At 32.5% G+C, this 27,071-nt stretch overlaps 4 protein-coding genes and 1 long non-coding RNA gene across 12 annotated transcripts; 2 read left to right on the forward strand and 3 right to left on the reverse strand.

Moving 5' to 3' along the window:
* Positions 1–2,278: 2,278 nt before the first annotated feature.
* Positions 2,279–11,965, reverse strand: LOC116844405 (blastoderm-specific protein 25D). 2 transcript variants are annotated; one of them, XM_032815893.1, is made up of 7 exons: positions 11,784–11,965; positions 10,653–10,822; positions 7,911–10,432; positions 7,094–7,790; positions 6,838–6,938; positions 6,602–6,759; positions 2,279–4,551 (listed from the first exon to the last, which is right to left on the reverse strand). In XM_032815893.1, exons 3-6 carry the CDS (start codon positions 10,374–10,376, stop codon positions 6,622–6,624), a joined length of 3,402 nt encoding a protein of 1,133 aa, XP_032671784.1. In that variant the 5' UTR covers positions 10,377–10,432; positions 10,653–10,822; positions 11,784–11,965; the 3' UTR covers positions 2,279–4,551; positions 6,602–6,621. The 2 variants fall into 2 exon arrangements, with proteins under 2 accessions (XP_032671784.1, XP_032671782.1); XM_032815891.1 differs by having other exon boundaries at positions 2,279–6,759.
* Positions 11,966–13,274: 1,309 nt separating this feature from the next.
* LOC116844442 (V-type proton ATPase subunit F 1) lies at positions 13,275–15,080 on the forward strand. The gene is made up of 5 exons (XM_032815950.1): positions 13,275–13,460; positions 13,584–13,665; positions 14,097–14,179; positions 14,565–14,687; positions 14,813–15,080. The coding sequence occupies exons 1-5, from the start codon at positions 13,407–13,409 to the stop codon at positions 14,843–14,845; spliced, it is 375 nt and encodes a 124-aa protein (XP_032671841.1). The 5' UTR covers positions 13,275–13,406; the 3' UTR covers positions 14,846–15,080.
* A 1,483-nt stretch (positions 15,081–16,563) lies between these two features.
* On the reverse strand, positions 16,564–20,177 carry LOC116844441 (Y+L amino acid transporter 2). Of its 5 annotated transcripts, none has more exons than XM_032815948.1 (11): positions 20,116–20,177; positions 19,255–19,451; positions 18,898–19,120; positions 18,709–18,824; positions 18,244–18,369; positions 18,027–18,171; positions 17,820–17,943; positions 17,528–17,728; positions 17,279–17,428; positions 16,959–17,136; positions 16,564–16,876 (listed from the first exon to the last, which is right to left on the reverse strand). In XM_032815948.1, the coding sequence occupies exons 2-11, from the start codon at positions 19,433–19,435 to the stop codon at positions 16,812–16,814; spliced, it is 1,509 nt and encodes a 502-aa protein (XP_032671839.1). In that variant the 5' UTR covers positions 19,436–19,451; positions 20,116–20,177; the 3' UTR covers positions 16,564–16,811. The 5 variants fall into 5 exon arrangements, with proteins under 5 accessions (XP_032671839.1, XP_032671840.1, XP_032671835.1 ...); XM_032815949.1 differs by having other exon boundaries at positions 20,154–20,172; XM_032815944.1 differs by having other exon boundaries at positions 19,975–20,120.
* Positions 20,178–21,169: 992 nt separating this feature from the next.
* On the forward strand, positions 21,170–24,032 carry LOC116844434 (TATA-box-binding protein). 3 transcript variants are annotated; one of them, XM_032815939.1, is made up of 6 exons: positions 21,170–21,258; positions 21,764–22,049; positions 22,189–22,316; positions 22,430–22,673; positions 22,813–23,011; positions 23,437–23,513. In XM_032815939.1, exons 2-6 carry the CDS (start codon positions 21,786–21,788, stop codon positions 23,511–23,513), a joined length of 912 nt encoding a protein of 303 aa, XP_032671830.1. In that variant the 5' UTR covers positions 21,170–21,258; positions 21,764–21,785. The 3 variants fall into 3 exon arrangements, with proteins under 3 accessions (XP_032671830.1, XP_032671831.1, XP_032671829.1); XM_032815940.1 differs by lacking the exon at positions 21,170–21,258 and adding an exon at positions 21,267–21,436; XM_032815938.1 differs by lacking the exon at positions 21,170–21,258 and having other exon boundaries at positions 21,786–22,049; positions 23,437–24,032.
* Positions 24,033–25,254: 1,222 nt separating this feature from the next.
* LOC116844436 lies at positions 25,255–27,071 on the reverse strand. The gene is made up of 3 exons (XR_004378083.1): positions 27,059–27,071; positions 26,499–26,773; positions 25,255–25,880 (listed from the first exon to the last, which is right to left on the reverse strand). It is a non-coding gene; the product is annotated as an uncharacterized LOC116844436 (long non-coding RNA).

Raw genomic sequence — 27,071 nt, forward strand, 5'->3', positions numbered from 1 at the left:
TATTTCTATATATATATATATATATATATATATATATATATATATATATATATATATATATATATATATTCAACATAGCGATCAATGCAATGCAAAACATAAACAAATGCTCATTTGTGGAAACTAAGCAGATGCCCTTTCCTGAATCATATAAATACTTGCAAAAGGCGATGCATTGTCTTTCCTGACTTTTTGTAGGCGCGCATAAAGTCATGCATAGAAATTTGTGTCCCGAAATAAGAGATCGAATAGTTAGACAGTGGCAGTCTGGAAATCAATAGCAGATATTGCTGCTGATATTCCTTGCTCTACAAAAACAGTTCGTAGATGGATACAGCGATTTACTGCAGGCGGTGATCATGCATTGCATGATCATCACAAGCAAAATCGCCGACCACGACTGACGACACAGCAACAAGACGAAGACATTATTGCTTCTGTACAGCAACGACCTTTTGGCACTGTTGCAGAAGCTTTCCATACTATGGACATACAGATATCGGACAGAACCACAAAACGACGACTAAATAAAGCCGGATATCGTTGTTATCGTCCAACCCATAAAATTCCGTTGACTCTTGAATATCGGGAGCAACGTGTCGCATTTTCTTCGGAAAACCTGACGACAAGCCGTGAGGAGTGGGAGATCACGATCTGGATCCGTCACGACCGTCAACTTCATGTATGGCGATTAAGTGATCAAAGGTTGCATCCGAATCATGTTGTGCCTATCCACAGAAGTGGGAGGATTTCGTATGCAATGTGGGGCTGGGTTTCCGGTAACGCTTTCGGTGAATTGGTCGACAAGACCAATCCCTACAAGAATAAATTCCACGGAATATATTCGCATAATAGAAGCAATTCTCCTTCTATCAGTGCGAGCAATGTATCCCGTGGAGAAAATACCAATTATCCGATTAGTGCAGTATAATTCCGCTATCTATACATCACGCAAAACACAAACATGATTTCGGAATCATCCCGAGATCCACTTAATCAAGTGGCTTACTCATTCGCCAAATCTAAATTTGATCGGAAATGTTTGGGCACAAATGGTTCAACGCTGGGAACCAAGAAGGGAAAGAACGGTAGCAACGTTAATCGATCATGCGAGAGAAGTCTGGAAAGAACTTCGGTTTCGACCCGAACTTTCTCGCGAACTTGATTGACTCGATACCTAATCGACTCAATCAAGTTATCGACCGTGCCGGATATCGACTATTGACTGAATCGACCTCAATTTTTTCGGCACAAAAATCGGCTCTTTTCAGGGCCACCAAATTTTATAATGATGGAACGATACTCGAACGCGTAAAATATGAAATATGTACCAATTATATATCACGTGTTTATGCAACATTAAAATTAAGAATATTCTACTTCGACAACCTATACAAGCGCTGTATTGTTACATGTATTTTATATTGATTGAGAATAAATCTAATATTTATTTTTTTTTCAAGAGCAGCTCCTAAAAGTACTTGTCGAAGCCTCCAGAAAACCTTTCTCTTTTTACATTACAGTAATTTCCTTGCTAACAAAAAAAAATGTATGGACGTTCGAGCGAGCGAAATAGTCCTCGGGACACCGCATATTTCTCACGTATAGACGAGACAGTGTAAGTTGAGCGTTTTCTTAGTGTGCGTCATACGTATTTTAGAACAACATTTCTGACGACTACGTCTCATAATGCTATCTCTTTTGCTTTTACATCTGCGATAGAGGATGGAAGATAGCCGCGACTCCACCTACACGCTTACCGACAACTGTCGGATCGGTAGACGTCGTTGCGCAGCTTTTTTATACCATAGTACTATATATCGATGAGCGTAACCAATCAAATGATTGTTTTAAATGCAGTGTGAAGTTGCGCATTTGAAGCAGTTGAAATTCGAATGCACTATTAATACAAATGTAAAAAAAAAGTTATAAAAGTTTGAAAAAACACAACACAAACTTAAAAATAATAAAAACAATAAAAAAGCACGTAAATAAAAATATGTAATACAAAATGAAATAATAGAATTATTAATACTGATATAATAAGTTAGACTGAAATATATATAATATATTTCAGTCTAACTTATATCTAATATATATATACAATATATTTTATCTTATTTTAACTTATTGCATTAGTGCAATAGTGCAACCGAAAAAAACATTTGTTATATTACAAAGTAACAGTTACATAATATACTATGTGATTGAGCTGACATTGTAATATGGATGATACTTTGTGTTTACTGGGTTTTAACTTAATTCTAAGCTGTTCGTGTTATTTTATATCTCGTTCTCTTTATATTCTGACTTGAAACACTACTATAAAATATTTATCCTTTATTTAACAATTTGACTAAATTTCTGCATACACACAAATTGATATATGTTGAAATAACTATAATCTCCAACTTTTGTACTGAGTGTTTTACATATTAGCATGACGCAATAACCTATATCGTATAATCTGCGCATAGATGAAAAATTGTTGCATACATCTAAAAATTATTGCAGGTGATACAGTATTTTATATAATTACAAAGTTACAATACCACAGTGGCAATTAGAAAAGAACTTCAGGAAATTTAATGTTATTGCTTCCTTATATATGATACAGAAATCTGTATCAATAAATGTTAATTATTCTCGAATACGATGTGATGTCGTACATTTTATAGAACAATGTTTAAGAATGATATCGCTGATAATTAAAACTTGAATGAATATTGAGGTTTAGCATAATAATTATCTAATGCAGGAATATATATTGCTTAATTTATATCTCAACATTCATTGCAACGATTCATATATGTTTGCAGCTTACTCAGACAGCACAAGATCTCCTGAGGACGTTCTAAAGACATCCTGAGGATAAAGAAATATCCTCAGGATTTCCTCAGGATGTACTCTGGATGTCCCCTGGACATCTATGCTGTTAGGGTAAATATTTAAAACAGAACATTTTCAAAACGAAGAGCTTATTAAATTATGGAATATACAATAAAGGTGGTCAAAGAATGTCTCCTTGGTAAATTTTGTCTTGATCTTTCGAAATACGTTGACTATCAACATTATCATCTTAAGAAGACTTAAAAAAATCAGTCAGTATTTAGAATGATACTGAGGATACCAGGAATTCAAAATGTTTGCGCGCAATTCAAGAATTTTTAATAATATTTAAACTTGAGACGAAGTACTAATTGTTGCGGGAAATTTACAGTTCGAATACCATAAAAAATTCGTAATTATAGCAAACATTTTGGAAACTTGGATATTTTTGGGCATACGTTGGATTTTTTTTAACGTATACGTTAACGGTATTGATTTCAAAAAAGATAAAAACAAAAACCAAGAGAGTATAGAGAATAAATTGCATAAATGTATCCATATAAAAATCAACCTTATTAGAGGTTACTGCGAGGGGTTTATCGTTATTGTTATTCTCTTAAGTGTTTTAACAAAATTGTTTCTTAAAAAAAAATTTCAATTTTTCTATATGAAATAAATGTACTGGAAGCAATAATAGAGAGAAAATTAGATTGATTGATAAAAATTACGTCAGAGCTCTACAATTCATTTTAACTTTGATAAATACGACAAACCCCTGCTATACATATTTTACACCTTTATCATTAAATAATTAACAAAAACATGTACACATACAATAAGTCACTATATAACTTAGTTATCTTAAAAATATTTCTTATACATTTTATTTTTATGTTTTCGAATAGTTTATTTAAGTATCTTAAAAATATTTTACAAATAATACAAGCTATAAAAAACGGATATAAGTTACACATAAGGACATATGTATGATGACAATTTCTATGTAAATAGAAATTTTCTTCAAAGATATCTTAATTTTTTTACTATTTTTATATAAATATCTCGTCATTTTTTGTAAGCAAATGCTACATTAAGATTATTCAAACACGAGTCTTGTAATATTTCATATTTTATACAAGAAAATATGTGTCGAGATATAAAATATGAGATACCTGCTTGTATACCTAATATGTAAACTTACAAAAAGAATCGATTTATATAAAAAAGAATGTCATATATAGAAAAAAAAGTATGATTTTCATTAATAAAAAGAAGATAGAAGGAAATAACTTTCATATTTTTATACTCTTCTCCATCAAATAAAAATCATTATCACCATACACTGTATCTTTTTACATCACACATTATCCTGTTAGAACAGTTTTTTGTGCATTATTTTAATGATACTTAAGATACTAATTTATAGTGACTTATGTTCTGTTTTATGATAGATTATAATTACATAATTAAATGTAGGATTACTTCTAAGTATAATAATATTTCTCAGTCTCCTTTATACGTACTTACATATGTATTTGTATGCACGCGCGCACCTATCAATTATTTATATAGAAACAACGGAAGCGAGATTTTTTTATAATTTTTCTTCCTAATATATCATTTCATCTGCATAGTAATAAGTTTCATATGTGCTAATAATTCTACATAAAGTGCCAATTATCCAGGTATTCGCCTTATATCAGAGAAAACACATTTGGTATGCTGGAATAATTAAAAAAAAATTATCGTAACCGGTATCAGTCGACGGACAAATATGGCACACATGGTTGTTGTTAAAGCGGGTATAATTTTTTATATTATATATATAGTTCTTCTAGTAATATTTTATATATATATATATATATATATATATATATACACATATATATATAGGCCTCTAATTTGCTAAGGAAATATTTTTTTTGAGTGGATGCTTCGTTAACAAAATATAAAGAAATTAAAACTTTTGGAAGTTTTAAATAGATTCAATGTGATGGAAGTAATACAAAATAATATTGCAGGAAAGCAATTTCATGAATATTATTTAAATAGGTGAATATAGTATTATATGTATAATAGTTTATCTATAATTTCTTAATCTGCCTAAATTTAATTTAGGTTATATTCAACATTTTTTAACACTTTTTTCTTGATGAGACTTGGAACATATCAATGTTCCAATAATAGAACTTAACTTTTTAAAATTAAATAAAAACAAGTTCTTTTATTGGGTTATTTTAATTATGTTCCAAACTACTATTGAAAGAAGTATTCAAACCATATTGAAATAGTATGTTAAATTAATGGAAAACAAAGAAAACTCGCAATTCCGGTTACAATTATTCTTTTCTTATTCACTTCCTATGTGTGTGCAGTGACAATCAGCAGTCAAGCGTGACGTGTAACAGCAGCGTACAGAGTAATATTGCAATTATGAATTCAGCACACAAATCGAAAAGCGTCAAGATTCGTAAATTCAGCCACAACTCTTTGTTGAATCAAGCCCAAGGATGAGCCAAGGCACCTTGAGAGGAAGATTGCACAGTTTTAATGCCGCGAGCCTGAATTTTGACAAAATTCAAGTCACATCAAAGAGACTTGAATTGGTTGTTTTGAAAAAAATTCTGAGAAAAGATCGAGTAAAAAAAGTGTCAAACTTCAAAAGAATGCACGAGAAGATGTTTGCCAAGTCTGAATCGGTTCGTGGACGCAAAGAAGTGTTTGGAAAGCAGATCTGGAATTTGTGACAAAGAAATTCTTTCCAAGGTAGATGCAAAGAAAGGCGAAACTATTGCCCAATGACACCAACGACACGTACAACAGATTCGGGTTCAAGTTGAGGAAGGCAGAAGCTACCCATGTCATATTGAAAAAACAAACTGTTTCCTCGAGACAGAAGCAATATGAAATGCGGACGATGCTGAAGAGCGTACGGACGAATCGGTGTTTTGAATTGCAAATGAAGGCTCGCAATATAAACCTGATATAGAGCGCGGCAATGATGAATTATTATAGGAAGCGTACTCATTCTTTCTCTCGAATCGCCAAGATATTTTGTCTTTTCTTTTACATTTGTACTAATTGAAAAACTAAAGACTGTTGTATAATCAGCATTTCCCGTGCTTTGATCTGCCTCAAGTTCAATGACATAGCAGTATAATATCGTGAGCAACTGTGCGCTACTCTAGTGCTACTTCTGTTTTAAGGAGGAAATAATTATTTGATTTTTTCCATGCACACACAGAAGTAAATTGTATAATGTTTGCTCGTAAGATAATGTGGAAAAATTCATTCTTATGATATACATTTGTATAGATTCATGTTGGCGATGACTATGCTTTCAAAAAAAAGCTTTTGCTCAAGTATGAACAATCCATAAAGAAAAAAATAGCAGATTTAATATATTAAATTGTTTGCTGAAAAAAAAGTTGAGATACATTTGGAATCATAGATATCATTGTGATTTGTGAGTGTGTGTGCGTAGTATTTTACTGTATATTATTTATAAAATAACTGTCTCTATAAATCAGGTTTCCATCACTAAATAATATGACATCGATTAAAGCGAAATATGTCCCACTGTAGTCTTAAATTTAAATTAGAAACTAAAGGCACTTGTGCTACAATATACATTTTCCAACCATATGCATCCCTGAGTTATATCGGGGCTTCACGACGCAATTCGTATTCTCGCTAATAATCGCATAAAAATAAATAATTTATAATTACTCGGTACACGGACACAATAATGCATAAATTAAACTTATCATACCCGTAATAGCTACTTGAACATCACATTGAAGTAGTTTCCATGTTGAAGCCACTCAAAATGAGACACCGTTCTTGCAGGCGCTTTATGTGTTCCGTGAGGCACGCATTTTCTATATATAAATCCTTCACTAGTATGTCAGCACTGACTAATCTGTCGGCCTGTTGAACAAACCATACAACCGTAAGTAAAATACAATTATTATATGTGCGCGTATACATATGTATTTCATAACGTACCTGATCAACGGTTGTTTGAACTTGCACTTGAAGCTTTTCCTGGGTATTGCGAAGAAGGCACTGTAACTCAAACAATTCTGTCTGATGCTGTGTCATAATACCTGCAACAACAAAATCACAGTGGCCGTCTTTTGAAATAGTTATAAAGAATAACAAATAAGAGACAAAGAGAAACATAACATTTGTCAAGCATCAAGGATTAATATTTCATGGAATTATTTAATTGTAATATCTTAAAATATGTGAAAAAACTTACGTTGTAAGACTTTCTCAACTTGTTGCTGTTGCCGTTTGAAGTAATGCTGCAACTGCCGCTTCTTGCGTTCTTGTGCGTAAAGTTTCATATTCAGGTTCTGCAAAACGTTCGGATCGATGCAACACATGCGTTGTTGCGTATTGTTCTGTACGCAATGGCAGCTGACTCCGTTCAAACTTTGCATCAGTACATCCTGCATCCATGTGAAGTCCGGATCACGCTTATCCCCCTCCTTCACTTTAGTACCAACATGTGAACCCTTTTGGTACATTTGATTTTTCTTATCCTTATGCGTAGCTTTCATCTCTTTCGTGGAACTTTCGTCGCGCAAAATGTTGAAATTATAACCGTCGGTTTGATCTTCTGGTTTTATTAGCCTGCTAGAATCATTGGACGACGGGTGTTCCGAGGTATAACATGTTTGATTGTTTGCATCGGATGTTTGTAGATCCACTAAATTCTCGACCGGCTCAGTCATCGACGGAATGCTAGACGCACTAGAGGACTTGCAATGTGACAGATTTGATAGCGTCCGTAAAGAGATCTCATCTGGCACTTGCACCCAGGAATCATTTGTGACCATCTGCTCCGCCAATCTTAATTTTTCACGCAGATCCCCTATTTCCACATTCCTCTGGGAGATCTCATTTTCAGCCTTTACCTTCCATTTCTCAAATTCTTCTTCAAGATCTACATACTGCAACATTACAGACACACCATATTAAAGGTACGCCAAAAAACAATTGTTTAAAAGAAATTTTCTTCTCTTCTATAAATATTAAATATTCATACAAAATGAAAAAATATTTTATCTTACCTGTTGCTCCAAGTTAAACTTCTCATCTATCGGGGATAATCGCCCGTTAGTTTTCGATTTATCTAGAGGGCTAATTAATTCTTCGTATTCTGCTATCTTATTAATAAGCTCAGCAAGCTTGTCATCGCTGATCTTTTGTTCCTGCTCAAAGAGTTGTCTTTCCTCCTCCAATTTAGCGGCCCAATAATCTTCGCATTCTTCATACTCGGCTTTTAGCAGCTCTAGACTACGCTCAAGTTCCGAGCAGCGTTCTGTCAACTGCTTCTTCTCTGTCATATGCTTTACCTCGAGTTCTTGCAGCCCAGCGTTTGCCGAAACACTCTTTGAAATACTTTCGATCTCGATGATGTTCGAGGAAATATCCTTATTAGTTCTGCATTGTTCCGCGGGGTGTTCTTCTTTCCGCGGTGGGTAATCTCTGAGGCTTGTTGTCTTGTTTTGCGTTACACTCTTTACATCTTGATCAGTGAAGTCGTCGAGATCTTCCGCGCTGTTAGACATCGTTGTACGCTTCGTTGGGAGCGATTTCGGTGCTTTGGTAACGACTAGATCCCGCAGTGACTCGTGGACTCGTTCCTCACACTCCATCTCGAGCTCAGACGCCAAACTCTTGCCAAAATCCCGCGTGGAACAGTGTAACGGAAGATTCGATTGTAAGTTGTTGATCAGCCTCGCTACACCGTCGCTCAACGCGCATTTCTCCGAGGCGCACTTCGTGCTCGTCAATAACACATTCTCCAAATCTTTTACAATCCTATCTTGCAACTTCTCGACATCCATGATACTAGAATTTGACGCGTCGAGCTGTCCTTCGTCTGATGGGAACTTGAACCCAAACGGAACTCTCGCATCAGCTTGTCGGACTTCTTGGAACGACTGTGTCGTCGTTATATGATTCTCGTCTGGAGTCTCATCCAATTGCAGATCGTACGCTAAAGACGACGGTGCCTCGTCCTGTCTCGTCTCGTTGCCGTGGCATTTGAAAATCTCCAGTTCCGCATTGAGCTCGTCATTTTGGTCTCGCAGGAGAGTTGCTTCCGACTGCAATTGCTTGATCCTATCGACGAAAAACTCTACTTGCTCCTGCTGCTTCGCCTCTAAGTTCTGTATCTCATCATGCTCCGCGTCTAACATCTTCATGCGTGTTAACAAATCGTTGTTAGATTGCCTCAGCTTCTCAATCTGGCTTAGGAAAGTGCTGTTCTCCGCTTCGAGCATTTGATTGTCTTGCAATGTGTTGATCAATTTATTCTTCATGTCGTGATTCTCCCTTTGTAATAGCTGTAGCTGATCGTCTTTTGATTTTAAGGCTGCAGCGTCTATCTCTCGTTCGATATTAAGCTGATTTGACAATTCCTTCGTGATTTCGGCATAACGTTGCTGACTCTGTTTCTGCAGACTTTCCTTAGTCTTCTCCAGTTGTGTCTGATGCTCGTCGATCTCCTGTGCCAACAAATTTGCCCGTTCATTAGCTTCCAACATGTCCATACGCATTTTCTCTTTCTCCGCTTTCATATTCTCGATCAAGACGCTCAGATTGCGTTGCTCGTTTTGGTAAAGCGTAAGCATTTCTCGTAACAAGCTGATGTGAGACTGAATAGTGTCGTCGTCTAATGATTCGTTCAGACTTTTCAGTTCGTCGCATATGATATTCGTTACCTCCACGAGACTGGTATCCAAAACACTAAGATCTCTGCTGGGCAAGATCGTTGAGACGCGAGAAACGCCAGCGACTTCCTCCTTATCTGTGCTCTTGTTAGACTGTACAGAATCAGTCCTATGGGGCTCGTATAGATTAAAATCTAATGTATTTACACTACAGTTTACAATGCTACTATGAGATTCGCTATGTTCCCTTAAAGCTTCTGTTCTCCTCCTTTTTTGGAATATAATTACAAATTCGTCGAAGCTAATTAACCCGTCGCAGTTCTGGTCGAGCCTCTCAAAGATAAATTCGGTCATCTGTCTCGGAAGCTCAGGAATCCCCGCACAGCTCAGTATGAACTGTATTGCTGTAGAATCTGTATAGTCCCGCAGATAAATCTTGATCTTCTCCCAGAAGCGTATCAATTTGCTCTCATCCATTGTGACTCCGGTCTCCATTTCCTGAAGATGAACTTTTGATACGTTATTAACTGACGTCGTGAGCTCGCTCTCTTTGATATCGACATTACATGTATTCAAATTATAATGAGGTTGTACAATGCACTGCCTATCCGTGATCAATCCTTGGAATTTCTTCAACAGAACAAGCAAACCATCCCGGAATTCCTGAAAGGATATAGTCTGCTTGTCTGCATGTTTGCAAATGCAGGATTTTAATTCCTCAGTCAATCCATCGAGATGTAACTTGCTGCATATAGAAGACAGATTGCTCTCTTCAAGTTCATTCTTGCCTTTTGCCAAACAACTTTCAAACACGGCGTAAAGTTGTTGCTCATAAAGATCGCTGTTGTGCTCACCCATGCCTTCTTGTCATGGTTTTTCTAACAAGCTCAGCTTAATATCTATATTTGATGCACCTGTAAGACCAGTAATAGCATATTACATTGTGTTGAAAAAGCAGCCATTAAATGATCAGTGACATGTATATGTACGCATGAGTGAAACAAAGATTTAGTTGAATAATAGCTTTATGATCATTGATATACACGTGCAACATATCTATGCAAGAGTCATATATAATACAACGTCGTAAAGGTCAATCAATTGTTGTCATAGATCGTCACATAACCTACTTACGAGCACAACTGAAGTTAGAACACGTATGCATACATCTCGAAGGCAATTCTTTTTCAGTTTCTGACACGGATGGAAGTCGTCGCGACAAACATTACCGATCACTAGCCAATTGCTGTCCTCGAATCTCGTTTTTACACAAATATCGTGCTTTATTTGATAGTAGGACGCCACTACAAATCAAAGCAGTACTGGGTCATACTCGTGCGATGAATCGATATTCGATTCTTACATACTCATTTCTCACAAATAATTATATTGAACATTGTGTATGTCCGTACATGAGTATATTCATATTTAAAAAGTAATTTCAGAACTTATTTCCCCTTTTCTCTCTTCTTTATCATTTTTGTGATTCATTAATTTAAATATCTAATTTTCTGCCGAAACTGGCTACTCAAACGATAAATTGATATTCAATTCTTATACAAGGTTAGTTCTAGCTCGTACGTCAATATTTTACCATGCGATATGAGTTACCGACGGTAGTTGTAATTGGTCGAGTGGCGTGATATAATCTCGTGCATTTCCATATATACTTCACATGGTAAAATGCGAAATTAAAACCCTCCTTTCGCGATAGTTCAATTAAAGTACTAATTACAAAATATGCAAAGCATATTGTGGAGGTTAATGCAGAACCTTCACAATAGTTTTCTAAGCTTGAATTAAAAATCGTGCGATATTTCAATCTTTTTTTATAATGTTTGCATCAACCCTCGTAATATCTTTTTTATATTTTATAGTAATACATACTTTAATAAAAGTTATGTGGCAAAAGTAGTATGTAGAGGTTAATATGAAACAATGTAAAACAGATTAAAATACACTCGTCAGCACAATTATAAGTAAATTAAATTATAAGTAAATTATAGGTAGGCTAGTTGAACTTCGCGTATCGTGTATAATATGTGTGAGCTTGTCGCGAAAGGAAAAAGTGGGGTTAATGAGGAACAATGTAAACAAAACCAAAATATCAGGTACAGGATTTTTAATCTGAGTCAAAATCTTTTATATGAAAGCATTCTGCATTAAGCCCCACAATGTGCTAGAAGAAATAAGGCAAGTAAGAGCTGAATGTGGATGTTGAATGTGAATATTTAAATTACGGAAAGATAATAATGTTATACTTACCACGTTAAACCGATCTTGAATTCCAGTTTTTAATATTAATTACTCTCTCCTCTGTTACCTTATCCAATTATTAATATTTTACTTACGGAGATGCAATTGTTTTTGCACGTGTAAACTTTTCTTACCTATGCCTGTATTTACACAAGAGACTCTGGTACTCGAGACTACATACAGTCACTCTAATCCACAGATGCTATACTAAACTAGATTGCTAACAAGGGCTTCGATCATGTATCGTACCAGGTTTCCGGTTGCATGCGAGAAAATGACGGCGGCCTGTGTGTGTGACGTTGTGTGTGACGTGTCACTTGTTGAGTACTTACACGTACAATGTGAGTCAGCGTGGCCATTAAATTACTGTTGTAAAACCAGTATAAAATCAACATCGTAAAAATGCCAACATCGCATCAAAAAATGTCGTAACAAAAAAATAAATGGTATTGGACATTATTTACTCTGCTTATTTTCAACAAAAGAATTTTATGACTATATGTAGTGAAAATATGTGACGGTAGTGGCCATTTTCTTGCATAAACCGGAAACCTAATCGGATTCAAACCGTAACATGCTTTTATAGCATGTTCTACTGGCCCTGGGTTAATTGCTTCGAGAGTGATTAATAACGTCATAAGTCTCTATAGCCAATATTCATAGGCTACATTCCGAAATGTACTACCAGTACTGAAAATCTATAGTTCATGTTACGTATATTATAGAATTTCAGTACCGGCAGTGAATTTTGGAATGCAGCCATAGTCCGATCTTATTTCAGGACCGTCTTAAGTAGTTCTTAAGATGCGAATACGGCTCTGTGATTGGTTTATGACATATTAAGACAGTACTTAAGATGATCTTAAATATAAAATGAATAGACTATGAATACCGGCCTATTAACCAATCATAAAGCTTATAAGTACTTACTTATAAGTACTTTGGGTTTGCCCAAAGAATGTCTTTCAATTGCTTAACACATCTTGACATACACGTACTACACAAAACCAGTTTATTAGTCACATATTATCTAAAATATCTTGTAAGATAATATGCAACTAATAAACTGGTTTTAAATAATACAGTGTACGCAATTGAAAAGCACCGTCTAATTAGAGTAACTCTACTCGAGACCAATCAGTGGTACTATTTCGTTCCCGCATACCGACAGTTGTCGAATCGGTAAGCGTCGTTGCGCAGCTTTTATACCGTGGAAAAACTACGCAACGACACCTACTGATCCGACAACTATCGGAACCACGGTAACGGAATAGCAGCCCAGAAGAGACTCAGTCACGTGATTGCGTTTGTCACTGTTTCTATGAGACTCCACATCCACTTCTTCAGATGACGTATTAAAAGAAGTATCACAAATAACTGTTATAACGTAGCCGGTCTCAAGATACAGCAACATTAAAAACGAAAATTGGAAATTGAGCTATGATTGGCAAGCCTGTAACCAAGAAAGAGAGAGAGAGAGAGAGAGAGAGAGAGAGAGAGAGAGAGAGAGAGCAGTAACATTGATCATAGGTGTGACTAGTCAGCTGATGTGCAGTTATAAAGTCACGCGAAATCAACGTCAAATTTACTTTACTTTAAAGTTACGCTGACAAAATTTAATTTGCTCTAAAAATGGCATTGCACTCTGCGGCTAAAGGCAAACTTCTTGCAGTGATTGGTGATGAGGTGAATGTAATTCATATATGTACATATTGGATTTCTACCAGAACGAATTTTCAAGATCAAATATTCATCTAGACGTTGAAGATCAAAATCAAAGATAAATTCAATTAATAGGTATTGTTTTAGGATACGTGTGTGGGTTTCTTATTAGGCGGAGTCGGAGAGATCAACAAACATCGACAACCTAATTTTATGGTTGTTGATAAAAGTATGTATAGTAATCACACGTACTGTGTTTGCTAATTAAGTAGCCACATACTCAATATGAAAAGTAATATTCTTAATTAAAAATTAATGTTTTTTTCTACCAGAAATTGAACTTGTAACTATACCTTTTTTGTAATTTTTAAAACTCTATTACATGTAGGAAAATTCTGTAAAAACATTCTTAAGATTTGTGGAAGAAATATCATCCTTAGCATGTCATTTTGGTAAAATTGCTCTTCTATTTTGATAGTTGACAATTTATAGACGAAATTTTATATTTTGTAAGAAATAAATCATAAGTTTTTAATAAAAAATATTTATACAATGAATATATTTATTATTAAATACTATTATACACATGTGTAATTATATAATTAATGATATAAATGTATATTAATGATATAAATTAATGCTGCATCATGATGTTTATAGATACAGCAGTAAGCGAAATCGAGGATACTTTTAAGCGATTTATCAAACGTGATGACATCGATATTATCCTTATTAATCAAAATGTGAGTATTTGAACAAAATTAAATATTTATATGCTGTTCTAATGAATCTTTAGTATGCTTTAATCTGTTGACAATATTTAACATTTGAATCGAGACAAATAATATATTACAAGAACTGCAATAAGTATTTCATATCATGTATTTGGATAATGGAATTCAATTAATTATAACTTATGGCTTATTCATAGCTTTCATTTAAAGATAATCAAGGTACTACGCATATGTACGCACGCATATATATCAATAGTAACTTACATTTTGAAATTGTGATATTGAATATCGCAATGTTCGTCCAACTCACGAAAGATAATTATGCCACTTTTTCGCAAATACACAAACAATGTCCTATACTTCGTCTAATTTTACATTTAATGTTCTGTCATAGGTAGCTGAAATGATTCGTCATGTAATAGATAGTCACACTCAACCCATACCCGCTGTACTGGAAATCCCGAGCAAGGATCATCCTTATGACGCTAGCAAGGATTCCATTTTGAGACGCGCCAAGGTACGTCGAGTTTACGATCATTTATCAATCGCGGTGAACTACCGCTTAATTTTATTTGCAGTTACTTTTTATTATTTTCCTTATTCTTTTCATGAGATTTTACTTATTGCCTTTGTTATCCGCAGGGAATGTTCAATCCGGAAGATATCCATGCATAATGTGTGTACAGTACTAACTTTATTGCTAGCTACTCTACAGATGTTTAATAAACTAGAATTATTAGTTTATTGCATTCCACATCTTTATTACATTATGGTACATGTGATGTAAAATTATTGTTTGCATACTCTTATTGAGTAAAAAGAGTGATAAGTACAAAAAATAGTTCTGTCCGTTATTTTGAGTATGTATATGTGTATAATTAATAATCATTGACATGATTAAGCGACAAAACTTGTTTTTTATTTGCAAAATTTCACATCAAACTCCCTATATAATCCAGTTCATCAAAGTTGTCCATGACAATAAATTATTGTGTCATCTGTTTTAATGTATATTTTATTATATATTAGACTATTATAATATAATCAAAATCGAAGTAGTCTTATTATATTATCTCATAAATACTTCAGGATAACAGAAAGTTTAAATACATATATTTTTGCAGCAAAGTTCAGTTTCTGGATAAACTATACATTCGATTAATATTTATACTGTTTCTTTATAAAATATTTTATATATCTCATAGAATGATTTCAAACTGAAATATTCAATCCCACAGTTTAATCCATCTATCAAACGTGCTTCTGAATAAAAAAAAAAGTAGCCAAGTGGAACAAAGAACCAATATTGCTTGGCCAACGGCAGTTGCAAGTTTATGTACTTACCTCGAAATTATTGGTACAAGGTGATTAGTCAACAGCCATAACAGATTTTGTGTAAGAGGTGGACAATGTTAATCTGGAAAGTCGTGCATAAAAGTTGAAAATTCAACTTGCGAGAGATGATTCTGGATTTCTATAGCAAATAATGGAAACTTTGTATCTAATTACGCGAAACGATGACTTGTCGTTCATGCAGACAGAATAGTCGCTCTCAATTCACTCAGAGAATAAGTCCTACAAAATAATTATATATAATTTTAAAAGAACTAAATAAACGGTTGGTTTATCAATAGAAGAAAAACTCGAAAGACATACAAAATGAAATTAAAATTAAAAGATTAAAATCAAGAGTCGAAAGACATACAAAATGAAATTAAAATTAAAAGATTAAAATCAAGAGTATTCTCACGTATCCATAAACACGATGTAACCATTCCATTTGATATAATATTCATTGTGTCTGAATAAGTATTCTGTTATTATTTATATATACTCACATTTTACCACAAGAAAGTTTGCGTAGAAGAAGTATTATCTTATGTTAAATGACAATTGATGTGTAAAGAATAAGATTAGATAGAAGATAGAATAAGATTAGATATTTCTAGCATTATGATCTCTAAAGATTTAACTAAACTGATAGAATTATTCTTAAATGTAAAAATATCGAAAAACTGAAAATAGAAAAGCATATCAACTTTATAACAGTCCAGAAAAATTATATTGCTTTTTCAATCTAATTTCGATCCAATTTCTTGATTATTCTAAATTGGAATTGAATTGATTGGTGTTTTTATAACATAGTATTTCTTTATCAAAACACAATTCTTCAAATTTACAATTGTTTGCGAAAAACTCTTGCGCATTATTATTTTATAAATTTTCAGCATACAATAGTTGTCAACAGCCGAATAATATTTCTGTATAATCAATACAAAGAATATCAATATTATATGGCACACGAAATACATTTCTTTATCAATATTAAGAATAATAAAATGCATTTCTCATATCTATCTTACCAATATTCGTAAATCAGATCGTTATTAATATCCTTTTTACACCGATTTTTATGTGCAGTTTCTAGCACTTCATAATACACATAGCGTTTTACATTATTAGGATTCTTTAAATATATCTAAATTCTTTAATCTTTGGAAGTCTTTTCACTTAAATCCTGATATTTTTCTAATTTTTATAAATATGCAGATCACAAAATTTCTCGATCTCCTGGATCGTCTCGACAGCATCATTTCTTAACTTATTCGGTGGGATTTAATTTACAAATTTTATCACTCAGCTAATTAATTTCACGTTCCTCTTTCGCAGACAGAAATAACTTCTGTACAGTATGAGTAGCTTTAACTAAAAATACATCAAAGAATGTAAGTATAATATATAAATATTAGACTTATAGAACAAATTACATTTATGAAAAACAACAAACCATTGATTTTCTGGAACCAAGATGGCTTGTTTTCCCAAACGACCCCAAAGAAGTACGCGGGTATACCGGAGACAGTAATCAGAATACCCATTCCAACCTCGTACGGCCTCTCATAACAAGGTACGAGAATTAAGAAAGTGCATAATGCTACGAATACTATAGGTATCCATAAAGGGACCTGACAAAAAGATTTTCATTAATTTTAAAATATATATTAATATATATATAAATATATATTATAAATAAATATAAATATATATTAAAAAAAATATATATACATTACTTGATGAAACTTCGTATTCGAAGTAATACGTTATTACCTTGATCGGCCGTTCAATGTCAGGCCGTTTATAGCGTAGCCACAAAATTCCAGCCACAGAAATCGTAATAAAAAACGACTCTACTATGCTGCAGTATGTGATTAGTACGATGATATCGCTTGTGCATAGCATCACCAGAGACAGAATACACTGTGAAAACAAAAAGAACAGTTCCATGAGTATTTTAAGCATATTTAATTCGAAAAAGACTCCACGGATTCAACTCCAGAGCGATTAGCAAATATGTACCAGAAATACTAAGGCAGGTGTAGGCGACAATCTGGACATGTTGATGTGGCTCAACATCGAGGGGAAGTGACCATTTCTAGCACCAACAAAACACATTCTTGACGACGTCATTATGTGTACGCTTAATCCGCCGAAAGCCGACACAGCCACCATTACAGATATGGTCCAGGCCAAATATCCAAGTATTTGATTGCCGAAAGTCTAATAACAAGAACATTGGATTCTGTACACAAATGTCGAATGAGACAGATTCAATTAGCATATTATAATAAATTATGTTAAACTTCCTTACCACCGCGATAGCATTGGAAGCGATCATAGCTGTCGGCGTTAAAACCGCCAGATAAGCTACGTTAGCCATAACGTAGATAAAAGTCACTAACGGCAGTGATATGTAAATTGCGCGTGGTAGATTCCTAATAATGAAGCTCGGTTAAAGAAAGAAATATACGACAATATGACAATATAACAAATTTATCGTATTGGTTAATGGACATACTTATAAGGATTTTTTAGTTCCTCCGTCATGAAATTTAGATAATTCCATCCCGAATACGAAAATATGCCAGAATAAAATGCCACGGCGATCTTACCAGGACTGGAATTTGTGTTTTCGAAAATATTCTCAAAATTTTCTGTATGACCTAAAGAGAAAATCTTGATTTAAAAAAAGACATTCGTTAGATTGTTATAATATATCAATTACAAAAATTTACCTATACAAAGCCAGCTCAATCCAGCTATGATAATAATCACCAGCGCTCCAATTTTAGCAAACATAAATATATTCTGCATCTTAGAAGTTTCCTTCACATCATAGCAATTAATGAATGTGAGCAAGCCTGATAGACATTATGAATTTTATAAATTAAATTAAAAATTTTTACTATAAATCTATTATATATATACACACACACACACACACACACGCGCGCGCGCGCGCGAGATATACATAACATTGATGAACATTGAATTACACACACACGCACACACACACACAACTTTTTAATAGCTATATTCTTATTGACTAGGTGCAAACATCTCATCAATTTCAAAACTTTTATATGTATATTTAAATACTTGTTATATATATTTGTGTTTATTTTTGTCCAATTAATGTTGTTAAATTAATGTAGCTTTTAACAATACTAAATAAACAATATACTAAATAAACAACTTACATATACTCAGTGCAGCTATCAATCGCGCACAATCATCTGGAACACTACAGTTGGGAAAAAATGGTTTCAGGACATACTCAGCAACGGTTAATCCCATGATAGCATTCGTTGTTGGTCTGTAAGTGACAAGTATACCATTACAATATACTCTTCTAAATAATATGTTTAACTACTCAGAAAGTAACTCACACAAAAATTAAGTTAGCAGCCCATAAGTACAAGAATGAAGGTAATACACCAAAAGCCTCATGAATATAAGCATAATCTCCTCCACTACGTGGTATACTGGTACCTAGCTCGGCATAGCACAATGCACCCACCATAGAAAGCAAACCACACAGTATCCATATGATTAGAGATAGTCCAACACTGCCTACTTCTTGTATGACACCCTTTGGTGTAATAAAAATTCCTATAAATATATGCAGCAGAATATTATTGTAGCTTAGTATTAAGTTAGTTTGCATATGTATTGTGTGTGTAATTATAAAATACAAAAAGTTTTAAGAAATTAATTTTTATTTAATACGTTTAATTTTAACATACCTGAACCAAATATAATTCCTAATATAATAGCTACTCCTTCTAGAAGACCAAGCTGCTTTTTCATCTGCACCCTATCTACAGGTTTCTGTTGATTGTCAGTTTGCAATCGAATGGATCCTTCATCATCTGAGTTTATTAGTCGTATCTTGTTGGCAGATTCATCACATGTCTGATTTGCCATTGTTATAAAATAGTATCTTTACAAAAATATGAAATTTTGTTTAATTATCTTGCAATAAATTAATGTAAAGCTTTTTAATTAATTTCACAAAGTATTATACAAAGCAGCATTCCATAAGCAGATTATCATAAAGAACAATTTGTATATTAGATATGTTATATTACAGTTGTTTGCTTATATATCTGTAAGTAGAAAACTTTTATTTCTTAGAATGCAAAACTGAAACTTTGATACAAAATAACAATCATATATAAAGAAAAATATGAAAATATATAATTATGTAAAATTTACTAGAATAAAAAACTTGAAAACAAATGTCTTATTACAACAGAGAATAATCTTGTAATTGAAAATTCACAATTGTTATCTTATTGAAAAAAATTAATATTTATAAATGGAAATAGCGATTATAAATACAAGTTAGAAGCTGACAGAATTGTGAGTACAAAATATAAAACAAGCATTCTTAATTTGTAAATATGAACATGCAGTTACTTCTGATGAAATTTCTACTATGTACTTATTTCTCTAATTTTTACTTATGGGTAACTTGTCCTTGTAAAATCAGTTTTCCATGTGTTACTTAGACACATTTTCCTCAAATTTCATATTAAGTTAAACTAGGTTAAGTGGAATTTCAAACCACGTGCATGAGCATAAATGGAACGGAACAAACGAACTCAAATCAATAGCAGAGAGCAGAGGGTTTATTGTATACATAGAACTTAGGCTGCGTTCCTTTTGAGCCTTCACGCGCTGTAAGCGTCATTCTATCTTTATCGCTCATTAGGTGCGAAAGAAAGATAGAGTGACGCCATGGATGTAAAAATACATGGACGGAGCGAACTGTCGCGGGGGTGAAGCCCAAGAGTTGAGGGGAATGATTATATGTATTGTGGCTGCGTTCCGAAATTCACTGCTAGTACTGAAAATCTATAGTTCATGTTACGTATACTATAGAATTTCAGCACTGGCAGTGAATTTCGGAACGCAGCCTATGATGGCGACGATCGCTGTTTTTATACTTGGGCTTGTATTCTCAATTCTCTTTTAACGATAAATGAGCCTCTAAAAGAGGTTTAAGAGCCACCTGATTAGCTGAGAAGTTATATTTAAGGCACTTTTATCAGTGACGTATATACATAGATCAAGCATTGGTTGCGTTGTCGTTGATACTTGGACCGTAAGAAGAATCAATGACTGTGAATGATCAATTTGCTTACTGTTACGTTTTACTGCTTAAATTTTTGTGTGTGCCACTAGCCTTAGTATGAGTTAGTTTCACTAGGGCCGAAAAATATGATAGTCACAAGCATTTAGTATTTTCATGATTCATGACAATTCAATGCTGTCCGATAAATCGAATAGAGTAATGGCTCCTGCACACAGGACGCGGTAATGCTTGCCGCGCGGCGGAAGTTCGTACAACAGCCAATCAATATGCTGCTTTCCGTAATAACCTTCTAGCTCTTACGGAAAAACAATACGGTGGATACGGTCCCTAGACTAATGGCTAGAGGGAGAAACGCTGCGCAACATTTATGGGTGCGTTCAGATTCCTCATCCGGGTGCACTCTATTACTAGAAACACTATAATATATGTGACATATACTATAGCACTTCTAGTAATAGAATACACCTGGGTGGGGAATCTGAACGCAGCCTATAGCGGCTGTTGGACCGCACCCTAGATCTCTATAATGAATTTCAGTGTACACTTTTTACCTTAGTGCAGAAAGTTCAATTATAAAGAGCATGTGAATTAGTGACTTATCAGTACCGCTATGTATACATGAACATCATAGGTTGAATAGCGGCTAATTGTAAGTTTAAGGATATTTTAAAGGATAAAACAATAATTATTTGCTTACTTGATATTTCAAAAGAGAACTATTTGAAAAGGAAAGAAGTGATCACTTATAATGACTTAATAAATACTATATTTTCTAAAGATAACTGTTCATAAAAATATAAACTTCTATTGAATATAAACTATATACTGTAAGTAAACTAGTCTAGCAAAAATTGTAAATAAAGCATATTTATATTTGCAAACAAAAAGCAGTGAATAACTTGAATCAAATATATAAAACAAGGCTTATATATATCATATATGGAGAAAATCTCTTTTTTTTTGTAAAACTTATTTCTATATATTTAATATAATGATCATGGTGATTTTGTTAAATTAAAAGAAGAAGACTTTAGAAATTAATAATCAATACTATTTTAGGGTGTATTCCATATGTAATTCATATAGATGAAACCTTTCAACTGTTTTATGGAGATTCAACTATAATCTCAAAAGTTGCAATTATATGTATATAGATCAACTGACTAAACTTTCAAGATGGATCAGATGCTTCCTAGTCCAGGCTTCAGCATACCCAGCATTGGTACACCTCTGCATCAGCCAGAAGAGGACCAACAAATTCTTCCTAATGCTTTACAACAACAACAACAATCACAACAGTATCAGCTGCAACAGTTACACTCAATGAGTCCTAACATGCAGAGTAGTATGCTGATGATAACACCACAAAAAACTATGCATACATATGCACCAACTCCAACGTTTGCAACACCTCAGAGTCTTATGCAACCACAAACACCGGTAACTAAATATCAATATGTTAAATTATTTAGTAAATTTATCAATTTGGATAAAAATCATGCAACATCATAAAACATAAATTTTGTGTTACGTATTAATATTGCTCTCTACTATCTTAATATTATTTTTTATCTCGTAGCAAAACATGATGTCTCCAATAGTACAAAATAATCAAATAGCACCAGCATCGATAGGTCCTTCAACTCCAGGACCAATGACACCGATGACACCAGCTTCTGCTGACCCTGGAATATTACCACAATTACAGTAAGTTTATAGAGAAACTTGCCTATTACCACAATTACAGTAAGTTTATAGAGAAACTTATTAGTATGTGTTTTTTCTATTTCTTTACATGTTGTGGCTCTGCTTTATCTTAGGAATATTGTGTCTACTGTCAACTTAAATTGTAAACTTGATTTGAAAAAAATAGCGCTTCATGCTAGAAACGCTGAATATAATCCAAAAAGATTTGCGGCTGTCATTATGCGAATAAGAGAACCTAGGACTACTGCACTAATATTCAGTAGTGGTAAAATGGTTTGTACTGGTGCAAAGAGTGAAGCAGATTCGCGTCTTGCCGCGAGAAAGTATGCAAGAATTATACAGAAACTAGGTTTTCCAGTAAGTATAAGCAATTTATGTAATTAAAATATAACTGTGTTTGTGAATTAACTTTATATACAATTGGTAATTATAATATAAATTATTACTTTATTAATTTATTCAATAATTTATTCAATTGTTATTATTTTATAAATAGGCCAAGTTCCTAGACTTTAAAATCCAAAACATGGTTGGCAGCTGTGATGTTAAGTTTCCAATTAGATTAGAGGGTTTAGTGCTTTCTCATGGACAATTTTCATCGTACGAACCAGAATTATTTCCTGGACTGATATACAGAATGGTCAAACCTCGAATTGTATTGCTCATATTTGTTTCAGGGAAAGTAGTATTGACAGGTAAGTACATATATCTAAGTACATCTACCCATTTCTAACAATCCTACACTATTATAGCAATTTCATAGTAGTTTATAGAAGTCTTACATAATACTTTAAAAAATAGTCTTCAATTATCTGCTTTAAATTTAAACCATTACTATGTTAAAATTTTTATATAAATTTATGTTTATATTCTCATTATTAAAATCGATATTATCATATTTTTAATTTATTTCTGTATTTTTAATGGCATATTTATACGTCAAAAGTTAAAATGTAAAAAACAAAGATAAATATTAGAGCTTTTTAAATTTTTAGTTATTTGCATTTATTTTTAATTATTTTTAGTTGTATATTATTTTTATAGTTGCATTTATTTTTAGTTGTATATTATTCATACACATATGTATTTAGATACTTACAGTATGTTTATACATTTTCAGGTGCAAAGGTTCGCAAGGAAATTTATGAAGCCTTTGACAACATTTATCCAATTCTGAAAAGCTTTAAGAAACAATGATATCATTTATATAACGGTTATCTGTTTTTCTAATTTCCATTATTGAAATAGATGTTATAGATTGATTTATTTTTTTTTTCTGTAAATTATATCATGTAGGGACAAATTAGAATATTGCTCTTGCTGAATTGCGTGTAATTTTATTAAATATATTTTTATATGTTCTTATATATGCGCGCGCAGTAACGTGCATGTTGTGTGCATTGAATAAATTGTATACTATATTGTATACTAAGCGCGCAAATTTTTCATAGTCCGATTGATTATTTTTAAAAATTTATTACGTACGCACGCACATATCGTGTATACACACACGCATACACAACATGCTAAAGCACTGAGTATTTTTCATCACCAATTTTTTTATACATAAGCAGCGCGCGTGTATATGTGTATATATATATATATAGGATAAAGCACTTCAGAGCATTCTGTTATATAATGACATCAATGTTTATGAAGTATTAAACATTTATAATTATATATAAATAATTTCATTAATTAAAATGATAAACATAATTTATAAAGTATTTGTTCTCCACTTTTGTTCCTAGGTAACATTAATTTTAAATATATAAAGAATTAGTGGTAAGAAAATGCAACTTATGTAACCTTGTTACTTTTATAATTTTGCTTATCTTCAACTTAACTAGGTTTTCTTCAATTATTTAGTTAATGATTATTTGAGAGATACTTCAAAAATTTGCAACGTATATTATATCAAGGAAAAAAAGTGATTTTTGCAGTCCATTTTATATCGTAATTTTCGCAGAATTTTTTATCCTTGTTTGCTTTATAGACAATTATAACGCATAATTATAAAAAGAATAATGTTTTTCTTTAATAATAATTTGGCCTTAAGGCCAAATCACACTAACGATTGGCAATAGATGATTGACGATTGAAGATTGGAACTTGACCAATTGGAACAAAGCAAGCCAAGGTTGATTCATTAAGCTCGTTGATTCATTAAAATCTAATCTTTAATTGTCAATCGCCAATCGCTAATATGATTTTAGTGTGATAGTGGCCTTTAAGGCGAATGATACTTTTTTGATACGCTAATCGTCGCGAATGCGCGAATTGCATATCCAAGCTAACCACTGATACGCGCTGTAGTCATCGGCATGACCATAGACAGGAATATAGAGACGGAGTGTAAAGGCCATCACACACAAAATTACATAGACGCATATGCATACATAAGATCATATGGATCAATGAGCATCGAATATTAAGCATCAATCATCAATATAGCGACTTAATATTCGATGCTGATTGGTCCATACAATCTTATGCTATGCATATGCGCTATGTAATTTTGTGTGTGATGGTCCTAAGCTTATTTGCTTGGGGAATAAACTTAGGGACGGGGGTCCGCCATATTGTTGTGCCCACTTTTGATTGGTTGCAATTGCGCACATGCTCCTTGCCGCTTATTATGAATATAAAACATATCTAAGTATACAGTTTGTTAATTCAGTAAAAGATGAGTTAATAACTTTATTTTGAGATAATAAAAATGTTTATTGACCTTTGAAAAATACAAGTTTATTAAAAAAATGGCGTTGACTATTGGAATTGTCACAAGTATCTAATGCAACATAATGTAATCTTATTTTTATATATTTTTTAATAATAGCACGTATTAGGTGGATAACATGATTTTTAAAGATAACTGATCGTACGCATGCTGATTTAAACTGTGAAATACTTTGGTATTAATAAAGCCTATCAATACTTTATTTGAAAATAATATGTATTTTATAAGATTATTTTTACAAAGTTCTTCATATAGTATTAAAACACTTTCGATACAAATAAGAAAACCGCGATTTTTCTTCGACTATTAATCAAAAATTGTCCCGTAGGCATTTTCAATGTTAAAATATATGCTTTATATTCGTCTAATTTTTTTGTTATTGATTCTATGTTTTGTAGATGTATTGGTTGCTATAATTCTATTTATTTCATATTTTTCGAATTTAAAATATCAAACAAATTATTAAATACAAATAAAAATTTAATCGTTCCTTTGCAAAGTTGAAACTCTTTCAACATTAAATTATTTTTACAAAATATAAATGAATCTGCTATCGATTTACTAAAAATTTGAGCCGCTAATCTAACTTTTATTTTTTATTTCATATAATTAATATGTGCACTTCGTAACTTATTACCTAAGTGCATACCTTTATTTTGTTGTAAAAGATGTAACTGATTTATATATGACCATCGTATTTGTTAGTTGTCATTATCAATCATATTTTCCAAATCTCCAAAACTATTGCGTATTAATTTTAATATATAACAAGGATCTGGAAAAGCTACGATTTTTTCACTGGTCACAGGATGTGGAAAAGAGGTCTGCAATGAATGAATATTATCAAAATTACATCCTAGTTGCTTAAATACAGCAAAATTTATGATTGCTCCATCATACGTTACGGATACAATTTTCACCCCAGTTTCGTGCACAGCAGATAGATAGTTTCAATAAATTAGTTTTTTCTTGAGCTGTTACACCATTCACGACATAATAAACGATAAGCAGTTTCCATGCAGAGTTCTAACACATTATTAAAAAAACTAAAGCATAAGTTGCAAGAGTAGTATCAGTGGAAGCAATATTATTCCCTATGTTAACATAGCCAGAAAATTTTATGCCATCATACTCTACGTGTTGTCGGATATCCATTTCAAAAAGTAAAGCACCAAGTAATTGATCATTTATATTATTTACACGCTGTTTAATAGAATTCAACGCTTCAGAATTAATACCAGGATTTCCATCAAGACTGTTATACTAACGTAAAATTGTTTTTACATGTGATAAACAGAAATCAAATTGACTACGAACATATTCATAAGCTCGGGGAGAATAGTAATGCAAAGTTAATGCAAAGGATCGTAATTGTTCGTTATATTGTTTAGATAAAGGCTGAGTACAAGGCTTTTTCTTAACTAATCATTCAAAAAGTTTACCATTTGATTCACTCAATGTATATAACATGTCAACTTGTTCTTCATTTAATCATTTTCATTTAAACATCTTCTTTTCAGAGTTTCTAATGTATCCTTTAGTTTGGTGATTTGATTATATTTACGTCGTAGATTTTGTTGTAAATTTTTTACTTTTTTTGCATTTTTTTCTTTAATATATTTTATTTCTTGCCTCAATCTACACTTTTCTGGAGAGTTATAAATTAAATCTGATGAAACCATTGTTGCCTTGTCTGCTTTAGATATTGAAGATTGCACTAAAGACATAATATATCAGTTATAACATCTTAAGTAGTAATATATATAATATATTAGTAATATACATACATATATATATATATATATATGTATGTATATTACTAATATATTACTAATAATATATATATATATATATATATATATATATATATATATATATATATACACAATCTTTATTATTGCTAAATTGCCCTTTCTGTTAATAATTAAAGTATAAAATGTTAATTATGTTTTGTTAATGATATTAAAATATAAGATGAATTAAATGATTATTAAGTTATTACCTGTAGAGTCATT

The sequence above is a fragment of the Odontomachus brunneus genome, unplaced genomic scaffold (genome assembly GCF_010583005.1).
Source record: "Odontomachus brunneus isolate Ranch 3 - 2012 unplaced genomic scaffold, Obru_v1 Obru_scaffold_041, whole genome shotgun sequence".
Classification (NCBI taxonomy): domain Eukaryota; kingdom Metazoa; phylum Arthropoda; class Insecta; order Hymenoptera; family Formicidae; genus Odontomachus; species Odontomachus brunneus.

Excerpts from the sequence above, each read along its gene's own strand:
- LOC116844405 (XM_032815893.1), bottom strand. The coding sequence starts at position 10,376 with ATGGGTGAGCACAACAGCGATCTTTATGAGCAACAACTTTACGCCGTG. Across the intron at positions 6,939-7,093 it reads AGTTGAGAAAGTCTTACAAC|GTATTATGACACAGCATCAG; the intron begins GTAAGTTTTTTC and ends TTGTTGTTGCAG. Across the intron at positions 6,760-6,837 it reads TTCAAACAACCGTTGATCAG|GCCGACAGATTAGTCAGTGC; the intron begins GTACGTTATGAA and ends TTTGTTCAACAG.
- LOC116844442 (XM_032815950.1), top strand. The coding sequence starts at position 13,407 with ATGGCATTGCACTCTGCGGCTAAAGGCAAACTTCTTGCAGTGATTGGT. Across the intron at positions 13,461-13,583 it reads TTGCAGTGATTGGTGATGAG|GATACGTGTGTGGGTTTCTT; the intron begins GTGAATGTAATT and ends GTATTGTTTTAG. Across the intron at positions 14,688-14,812 it reads CCATTTTGAGACGCGCCAAG|GGAATGTTCAATCCGGAAGA; the intron begins GTACGTCGAGTT and ends TGTTATCCGCAG.
- LOC116844441 (XM_032815948.1), bottom strand. The coding sequence starts at position 19,435 with ATGGCAAATCAGACATGTGATGAATCTGCCAACAAGATACGACTAATA. Across the intron at positions 18,825-18,897 it reads GCTGCTAACTTAATTTTTGT|ACCAACAACGAATGCTATCA; the intron begins GTGAGTTACTTT and ends TGTCACTTACAG. Across the intron at positions 17,729-17,819 it reads CTTCCAATGCTATCGCGGTG|ACTTTCGGCAATCAAATACT; the intron begins GTAAGGAAGTTT and ends TCTTGTTATTAG.
- LOC116844434 (XM_032815939.1), top strand. The coding sequence starts at position 21,786 with ATGGATCAGATGCTTCCTAGTCCAGGCTTCAGCATACCCAGCATTGGT. Across the intron at positions 22,050-22,188 it reads TTATGCAACCACAAACACCG|CAAAACATGATGTCTCCAAT; the intron begins GTAACTAAATAT and ends TTTATCTCGTAG. Across the intron at positions 23,012-23,436 it reads AGGGAAAGTAGTATTGACAG|GTGCAAAGGTTCGCAAGGAA; the intron begins GTAAGTACATAT and ends ATACATTTTCAG.